This window comes from Charadrius vociferus, unplaced genomic scaffold (genome assembly GCF_000708025.1).
Source record: "Charadrius vociferus isolate BGI_N301 unplaced genomic scaffold, ASM70802v2 scaffold56, whole genome shotgun sequence".
NCBI classification, from domain to species: Eukaryota; Metazoa; Chordata; class Aves; order Charadriiformes; family Charadriidae; genus Charadrius; species Charadrius vociferus.
Genome location: NW_009649057.1, coordinates 3,214,094 through 3,223,835, shown reverse-complemented (window position 1 = coordinate 3,223,835; position 9,742 = coordinate 3,214,094). Strand labels below are relative to the sequence as shown.

General features: G+C 53.9%; 1 protein-coding gene across 1 annotated transcript in view; it reads right to left on the bottom strand.

Moving 5' to 3' along the window:
- ASTN2 (astrotactin 2) overlaps nt 1-9,742 on the bottom strand; it is a 321,046-nt gene that overhangs the window by 107,358 nt on the left and 203,946 nt on the right. Inside the window, exon 17 of the mRNA XM_009888090.1 lies at nt 371-636. Coding sequence (XP_009886392.1) covers nt 371-636 — 266 coding nt within the window. The remainder of the gene's footprint in view (nt 1-370; nt 637-9,742) is intronic.

Here is a 9,742-nt window from a genome sequence, read left to right as displayed (position 1 = left end):
CGCAGAGCCAGGAGTGGAGGACTGACCTGACTCTTGGCTGCTAAGACCCCTCCCCAGGACACATCCGGCGCACTGGTGTCTGCTGTGGGGGGACACCAGGGATGACCATGGCCCCAGCTGCTCATCCCCCTGCCTTCACCATCCTGAAGGCAGGGAGACACAGGTCAGCGAGGGCTGTGGGTGGTGGGCAGCAGGACCTGCCAGCTCCATCAGACACTGTCCTCAAGCATTCCTCACCAAACATGCACACAAAACCACTGCCCCTATCCGGGGAACCCAATGTTTATGCAGAGACTCAGGAAGGCAGATTTGAGAGGGTGACTAAGGCAGGATCATAGCAGTGGAGCTGGTCCATCCCGGGCTCACTCACCTCCCTGGTATCATTGTCCTGGATCAGAGCGTACAGGGGCACCACTCGGTTGATCTCCAGCAGAACCGGTGTAGGGCTGAGCTGCTCCTTGCCAGGGCGCCGGCACAAATGGCAAGTGGATGGGCAGCGCCCTTTCTCCTCGCAGTGAATCTCCACACCTGAGATGAGGTGGTCATCAGACAGCATCTGTGCTGTCAGCAGGCCCGAGAGATAGGTGATGAAGGGCATGGATTTCAACTCCTTCTTGTTTCCAAGCTCCGTTGTTTCTGGTTTAGGGAGAGGAAAGAAACCAAATAACATTAAATAAATCTCAGCACAGTCATCCCAAACCCAAACTTTGCTGAAGCCAGGACGAATGCAGCTGCTGAAGGTGTAGGCCAGGTGGGAGCAGGAAACCAGAAAGGTCAAGGAGAGAAGGAGAAAAACAGGACTTGCTGGTCGCTGCTTGGGAGTGGGTAGAAAGTGTGACCATTTCCAGCTTCCTTTTTTGTAACTTGCATATTCACTCTCCGCGCTTCAAAATGAAACAAACCCACCCAAGTATATCTTCCCTGCCAAAAAGAAACCTCTCCAAAGTGAACAGGTCAAAGACTTCAGTGCCCTCATCCTCTCCGCAATGCCCTGTGGTCCTTAGGTCTCTCTTTGGGTGACACATTATCCAGGGCACCGAGACAGACCCAAAGGAGGCTGCAAAGAGACTACGTTGTGGGATGAAGCCCGTTGGCAGAGAGGGTGAGCGGGTACCGGAACAATCTCACCACACGGGGAATAGACAGAGGCGATTCCAAAACCACTGTCAACACTCTGTTTTCAGGAAATATTCAGGCCTTTGAAACCCATTGTGAAACTTCCTGGTGGTCTTAACCACAAGGAGATAAAGCTGGAGAGCTTTGTTTGAACATAGGAAGATCCATTTAAACATGAGGAGGAACTTCCCTGTAAGGATGGCAGAGCAGTGGCACAGGCTGCCCAGAGAGGTGGGGGAGTCTCCCCCTCTGGAGCCATCCCAAACCCGCCTGGACGCCGTCCTGTGCCACTGCTGGAGGTGCCCCTGCTCTGGCAGGGGGTGGCACTGGGGGAGCTCCAGAGGGACCTTCCAACCCCCACCAGTCTGGGATGCTGTGATTCTGCCTTGGTCCAAACACTCACTAAGGACAAAGAAAGCATCGAACCTGGTGACACCTTCAGCAAAGGAGCCCGGACTCCCATCTTTGTCCTGTACACTTCTATTTAAACTCTTTATCTATAGACACTCCTCTTGGGTTGATAAGGAAAGCCCAACTTTCATAACCTGGTGATAGATCTCCAGAAGAAAAGCCTTTCTCCATCCTATGCCCGCATGAGGCTCCCAACACCGCCAGCTGGACGGCTGTTGCCTCCAACAACAACCTCCCAGTCCCAAGAAGAAGCTGTAGAGGAATGAGGATTGTCTCAATGACCTCGGCTTGCAGTGACACGCAGCTGATCCGGCAAGGCAGTAGTCAATTAGAAACAAGTAAACACAGTATTCATCCATGACTCCCCAAGCCCTTCAGGCTAGGGACAGCCCTTCCCTGTCTGGCTGTCAGGGAACACTTCTGTGCACAGGATCAAAGCCATCACGGAAAGAACGAGCAAATTCCAGCCAACCCGTCTTTCAGGGGGATAAAAGGGGGGCCGTTGCTAAGATAAGTTAAAACAAGGCTGTGAGGAGATGTCTCAACATCTAAGGAGACACTGGTGTACACAGACACGGAAAACGAGAGTTGCAGCTGGTTCTTGGAGAGACTCTTTTCTGGAAGAGCAGCTCCAGGCAACTTCAAGCCTTGCGAGGGAAAGCCATGAAGCCATGATATGGCTTCGGATGGCGCCGAAAGAGCGAAGCTACAAAGCGATACCATGAGCCTCTGCTCACTTGTGGGTAAAAGTAACGTGTTTTTTTTTTTTTAACATCACTACTAATCTACATTTAGAAGAGAAAGAAGGAGATGACAATGACACTCTGGGCTGACAAGTTTCTTCACCAGAGCTCAAGCAGTGATTTCAGCAATCCTCCACAGGGAAGGAAGTTTTGGAACCATGCTTTAAGGGAGAACATGAACATATAGCTGAAGAGAAAGTGGAATCAGTTATTTCATGATTGGTAACAGGCTATCAAACCTTCCTTCCTGAATTATTGGCTTTATAGCTGAGAATTATAGACCACTAGCATCAAATGCCTGAATGCGCCCCTAACACAGGCGATGGCTCAGCCTAAGCTTAGCTAAGGCTTGTCTGGAGGTGCGGCACACGGTTTCCAGCCTTTCTAAAAGGCTTTCAGAAAATCATTGTTCAAATTGCACATACAGGCTCCCACCAGCACCTGGAAGAAGATCTGGAGACAGCCCAGGTTGGATGGGCAGCATGGTCCTGCTGCTGGAGCACTGCTCTGGGAATGCCTTGTTGGAGGCTCCGTTCCAAGCTGTCCGCTCTGTGCTTCTCCCCCCGTGACACCCGTCCTCTCGGCGTTAAAGCACAGGGCCCACGCCGCGTGTGCGCACACTGCTTGTGGGCTCAGGTGCTCTTCGAGTACAAACAAGCAGTAAGGAGTGGGATGAATAAGCAGGAAAAGCAACCTTCCTTGGTCCCCCTCAGTTACGGGCTGTGTTTGCAAGGAGCAAGCCGAGGCAAGTAAGGAGCAGAAAAACCTCTTGAGCAAGAATTTCTCTCTGCAACAGAGTGCTAAGTCCAGTGTCCCTGGACTGCCCCGCGCTGAGGGACACCCCCGACTGCTGCAGCTGTAAGAGCTCAGACTCAAGTGTTTGCATTAGCTGCCCCGTCCAGGAATACAGATGAAGCTCTGTGCAGTGATGCTCCACCAGACGTGTCACCTTGGGGAAGGAGAGGACACGGCTTCCCTGCAAATGGTGGGCTAGACATGGAGAGCCGTCCTCCAGCGTCCACCCTGACAACACAATCCCTTTAGAAAGACAATAAAATGAGCGTGAGCTCGTCCAACATATCCTGCACCACCCGCCACTGCCTTCGCCCATCGCTCCCAGGAAAGGGCACTGCAGCTGGGGGTGGTGGAGGTGGTGGTTTCAAGAGCTCTCCAAAGGGACCGACATGAAAGCGAAGGTTCCTCCTTTCTCCTGAAGGAAACCTAGATGGAGCAGAGCCATTTCAGGAGCAGCAGTTGTCAAATGGAGCTGCACAGGGGAAAGCATAGAGGTCTGCAAATAAAGTAAGGTAGAAACCTGTGTGAGTAGCACAGCTCCCCTTCCATAGCAGCCATGCACTCAGCAAGAGAAGATTAACCGTGGAGCCTGGTGACTCGTGGCAGACTTGTCAGCGGAGCAGACTTCATAGGTAAGATGGAAACAGCTGTCTGCGTTTAATCCTCTTTATAACAGTTGAAGCCCCAGTCACTTTGGGGAAAAGGACTGCTTTGCAGACTAGATTCTTGGGGACGTAACGGGTTACTGCAGCTGAGCTTACTGGTTCAGCGTGCTGGCAAGGGATCCATGGTGTTCCCTTGTACCAAAAAGGCTCTGGGTAAAACTCCAAAGGAGGAAAATGAAATAGGACGTGGCTCAGCAGAGGGAGACAGGCTTCACTGCCAAATTGCCAGCTCTCATCCAGATGAGCAATTGGAAGTCATCAGCACTGGATAGCAATTCCTGGTAGCTTTTGTGGAACGAGCTTTGGGGGCTTAAGTACAGTCCTAACAAAATAATCACCCCGTTTCTGCTATTCAAACCTCTTTGAGAGCGCCAGCTGAACACCCTGCTTGTGAGCCAGCTCCTCCAGAGCTGGGGAGAGGCAGCGAGGAGGAACTGCTGTTCCTCATCTGCTTGTTCAGGGGGTGGAAAGCATCAGCTCCAGGTGCCTTCAGGCCTGCACTCACCCTAGAAAGCTGGCCATGCCCTTGAGGGAAGCTGTGCTTCCTTCTCTTCCCACCCCATCACCCACCATCCGCAGCATCTCACAGAGGAGTTATTCAGATCTGGGAGGTCTTTTCCCCCTCAAACACACCCCTTTATTCCTGGACCTGCCATTGCAACTGTAGCCCCAGCAGAAGGGATCAAGGTCCCTCTATCGCCTTCTCTCCTACCTCTGAGATGAGTTTTGATTATCTGCTCCCCTGCCTGCACGCAAGGAGGGGGCTCGGAGGACAGCCCACTCTCCTCATGGAAAACCTGACAGTTTTTTCTCCACGACTGGAGAAACCCCACGTATTCCTGGAAGATCACTCTGGCTTTTATTATCTAGTCGCTGTACAGCGTTCGTCAGCACTGAGGTGCAGCTGACTGGCTTGTTCTCGAACAAAAATATGGGCAGCCCAACCCTATTCCTGATGAAGTCAAAGGAAGTTTTTGCTGTTGGATTGGAGAGAATCAGAACCAGACCCTGCAACGTACCACTGCAATGCCATCTCCAGCTGCCAGTGAAGCTAACGGAAACCCTCCTGTTGTCTTCACCGCAAGCTGGGTCCACTCCAGAATAAGTAAACCCAGTTTTAGCACTCAGATCCACATTGCACGAGCCCTGTGCACAACTGGATAACCTCCCAGAGCACTCAGAGTGCTCTTGCAAAGCCTCTGCTTCACACCTAGGGAAGGGCTTCGCAGGTGACCACTGCTGGGGTGCTCCAAAGGTCCTGTTCTGGCAGGAGGATGAGGCTCGGCTGCAGGGGCTGCGGCAGAGCAGCAGCGAGGACAGAGGGACTCCTTATCAGCCCTTGCATCTGAACATGCTTTCGCTAACGCTGCTGGCGACTCAGCTGAATCCTGGCAACATCTGTTTGGAAGCACAGCACCGCGGATGTGGTTAGACGCATCACGGCAACTTGTGGGAGTTATTAGTTTGTTTGTTTGTCTGAAATATGTATTTAAAAAACCCCAAAACAACACAACAAAACAAATAAAATAACAGCCTTCCGCTAAGCGTCAAGCTTTGCGTAAGAAAGGGAGGACGAGCAGCACAGGGTGTGCAGAGGTACCGCTTGCCTGTTGGGGTGCCTGGCTCTGTCTCCGTGCTCCACCAGGATTTAATAACCCCACAGCACGAGGTGACCGCCTGCACAGCGTGCAGGGGTCCCTGCTCGGGATGTAGCAGTTGCAGATGTGGGGAAACGCTTCCAGCGTTACCAGCAGCACCTCCTAGTGCTTGGACAAGAGGAAAACATGATAACACCACTACTACAACAATAACAAAAGCATAACACCTAATTCTTTTGTATTGGAGTGCTGTTTTGTCTTGAGAGCTCCCAGGAGATGATGGCTTTGCTAGTGGTCCAGCATTTTATACAGCGCCTCTCCCAAAAGATCCCAAGTCATTCCGAAAGTGGGAATCACTCCACTCACCACAAGAATGCAGCCACATCAGGGGTAGGATGTGGTAGCTCTTCAACAGCAGAAAAGCTTGGAACAAGGAGAGGAGAAGGCTCTCCAGCTGAAGCCATAGAAGGAATGTCAGGAACGGACCCAGGTAGGGATTCCTCCAGGCTCAGCAGGTTAACCCCGCTGACACTGACTGGCTGCTCACCTGGGCCTGACTTAGGACCTGGGTATTGCATTTCATGCAAGGAAGATGTAATTCTGGTCCACCTCTCCTTTACACCACCCTCCAGCTGGACAGACCTAGTGCCACCACGGGCAGGGCAGTGGGGATTTATGGCCAGCACGCATCCGCTGGCACAGGCTACCCATTTATTACCTGGTGGAATAATACCCCATTTGTTGGCAAATCCATCGAAAGGGAGTTAGAAAGAAAATCAATAGCTGTGTTTGCCTGGGAATTTCTCTTGCAGTGAGTTATTGTCAGCGTAGTAACCAACAGGTCTGTGAAGAGTTTGGACGGATTTAACGCTGCCGGCTGTTAGTGATGGGCAAACACTGCTCAGGGCTGCTGTGAGGACAATGTTGGGGGAGCCAGCAGTGCTCCTCTGTCACACGCGTCCATGTGTGCAAGAAGCGTGGTGCCAGCCCTTGCCGCTGCCCAGGAGATGCCGTACCGGCAGCGGCTCAGTCCGGCTGTGCCAATCCACCAAGCAGTCAGCAACGCCCGCATCCCCGGGGCTCACGCGTGGGCTGGGGCAAGGGAAGGCTCACCGATGAACCGCTACCCATCTTTTGGGGAATGCAGCCATCCTGTGGCACAGCATCTCCCGTGGAAAGCCTGGGTGAAGGCAGGACTCCAGCCTGTCCGAGAGGGACGCAGCACGCAAGTGCAGACCCCAGAAGCATGCAGGCTGCGGCTTGCAAGCAACTGCAGAAACGCAGAGGTGGGAGACCACCGCTGAGCCCCTGAGCAGCCGGTGGGGCAGCGTGGGGCCCTGCCACCGGCGTGGCTGCGGGGCAGTTGTGGCCACCGCGGTCCGTGAGGACCTGCTGCCCTCTCGTGGCATCGCGGGAGGATGGCTTCTGGCTGGAGATCCCGCCACTGCTCGCTCTGACTCTGTCACCCCATAGCCCCTCTGCGGGGACCTCATCCTTTGGGGAGCCCCACGCCTTGGAAAGACGAGTCTTGCAATACAAATGTGTAACATCCCTGAGTGCCAACATGTGATAACCTCCTGAACGTGATGGTTTGTGACCCCTTCTCTCCCCCCATCACGTCCGGAGAGCCCCATGCTGCCAGCTGCCTGCCTGCCTCAGTCCCCAGCAGCCTCCGGCTGCAAACCCCCCTCTCTCTGCTGCTGCTCTGACCACTGCTCCCAGCTGATTAACATAACTCAATTAAACACAGAACCCTGCGGACTCTCAGTGTCCCAAGGCCCAACTGCAAGGAGGGGCCAGAGAGCCACACCGTGGTGCTTCTGGCTCAGAGGGCACAGCACCCTGCCTGCCCGCGGCAGCCCCTCTGCCCTGGGGCTGATCCTGAAGGTACTGGCATGGAGAATCCGGAGGCAGACCATCTCCTCTGCCCTCAGGTTGGCCAGGCAGGCTCTGCAGTAACCTCAGCTTCAGATGAGACATTTACAGGCTTGCAAATCTGTGGTATTAAGAAAAAAAATAGCAAGAAGGCTTTTAGAGACCACTGATAAACCTCTATAGAAGGGGATGGTGCAGGCATCACCAGCGAGCTCGCTTTATCAAAGGAAGTAGCTCTGCAGAGCCCTGCATGGTCTCCACTGCCACCCTGCTGCCTGTGCCAGCTCTCAGGAAGAGCAACCAAAGCACTGCCCAGCTCATCCAACCTTCAGTGGCATCTCAGTGCTCGCGCCCCTGCCCCTGAGCCACTATGACCCCGCAAGGATGGCTCCATGACCCCCCAAATCACTGCTGCCACCCACCGTGGGCTGCTGTATAAGACCCATATGGGCAGCTGGCTCCCTCCCTGCTCCAACACACCCACATGCCTGTTTCCCATGGGATGTCCGAGCTCTACCAAGCCCTGCTGGCTCGCTGGCTGGCTACCCGCATGGGGCAGCCCCTTGGGACACACCACTCTGCCACGGGGTCAGGCTTCACAGCCTCCCCAGCATTCCTCGTCATGGCACAGGGTCCCCATACTCCGACACGCTGGGTAACATCATCAGCTCATTGTTATCACCTCTAACCAAATACAGACAGTCCTTTGTTTTCTCCCCAGGATGCATTAAAAGCTTATTTTCTTATTCTCACCATTATTTTTCCCTCGTACCGTTCATTTTCAGGAGTGCTCTCACAAAATCTGCCAGACCACCCCAGTTCAATGCTAACGTCCACTTTTATTCACTGGAAAATATATCAGGGGCTGAAAGAGCATTTCCCTGCTGATGCCAGGAGTTGGGAGTGAACCCCACGTCCCCTCCCCAGCAACACCCCCAGGGAACTGCCAGTGCCGGGGGGGCCTGCTGAGGTTTGCTGCTCAGGGCCTGAAGCACTGCGTGAAACAGGAGACCATAAATCTCACTCATTTTCTTTTGCAACCCTAGTCAGGCTTTGCATCTGCTCTCTCTGCCTTTGAGCGCATCTGCTGCCCACGTTGCTGAACCCTGCTGCTCCTGATCGCTAGTTGGGTGTAGATCCCTTCCAACCGAACTATTCTATTCTATTCTAAAGAGGAAAAAAAGTAGAAAAAAAATACCAAAACCAGAAGGTGGCAAGAATGGCTGCATTATGTTAGTGCTTTCCTCAGTGCTGCTTGGCAGCTGCTTGAGGGGGTGAGCAAGCAACATTGGAAATGTGCTGCAGCTTTTGCTGAAAGGTCTGGGCATGGCCCCACAACCGGCTGTGCCACACTCCCACCTGGGCACGCAGGCAGAGGGGCCACAGGCACAGTTTACGGGGGCTGACTGCAGGGTACTGCCTGGATGCTGCTGGGACCAGCAATGCCGCCGGCGGCACCCGAGCTGCAGCACCGCTGGTGTGTGAAGGACACAGTTCCCCTGGACCTGCCTGCCCAGGCCTGGGCGTCTCCCTGCTCCCACAGAGGAAGCCCCAAGCCCCGTCATTTCCTGATCTGCTGTGCAGCCCCACGGGAACACAGTAAAACTGGTCTCCCTGCCATCCGTAAAGCCATCTCACAATGGCTGAGCGAAAGCTGAGCTGGAACGGGCCTTCTGTTACCGATGGCCCTTATAGCACTGCAACCCTGAGAAACGCCAGGGCAGGGCAGAGCCGTGGTCCAGCAGCAGCACCCCTGCCTCTGGCTACTGCTGCCAGCCTGTGGGCAGCTGAGAGCCCGTGTGATGGGCAGAGAGATCAGAAATAAAGGCTAGAGAGATGAGGAGGAGGGAAGCGGCAGGAAGGAAACGACTGATTCTACAATTAATGACTTTGGTCGTTAGCTCTGTGCGGGTGTAATGGAGATGCCATCCTTTACTGCCTCCCATGAGCGGAGCGGAGGAGTTGAATAGCAGGGCAACACAAGCTCTCCTCGGATTGAGGGCAGACTTCACAAACGGTTGATTCCCTGCCTGTGCAACCGCAGCTGTACCGATGGCAGGCCACCAGTGCAGAATCGGGGCACTGTGGGAAAGGAATTAATACCAACCAGGATGTGTGCTGAGCGAGTCCTTGCATAAACAGCTGCAGCTGCCTATCTATTCACTGACGATATTTATGCGCATCACCCAATCAACTGATTACATTTGCTATTCTCTACCTAAAAATAGTCCTTGGGAGTCCACGGGCTGCTCCAACGCAGGTTATGAAACAGGCCCAGAAAGACAATTTTTCAGCGGGTGAGGCAGAACCCGGCGGGGGCTCAGGGCCCCGTCAGAGGGAAGGGCAGGGGGAAGGGAAGGGGCTGCTCCGGCAGCGGGACCGGCTGGTCGGGGAAAGGGCACGGACAAACCTGCGTGTGGCAAAACTCCAGATAATAAAATAAATAAATAATCAAAGAAAACACGTTTCTCCTTCCTTAATTTTACCCCATAGAAACCGCTACAGCACACGCACGGAGGAGGCCACCTGGCCGCGCCCT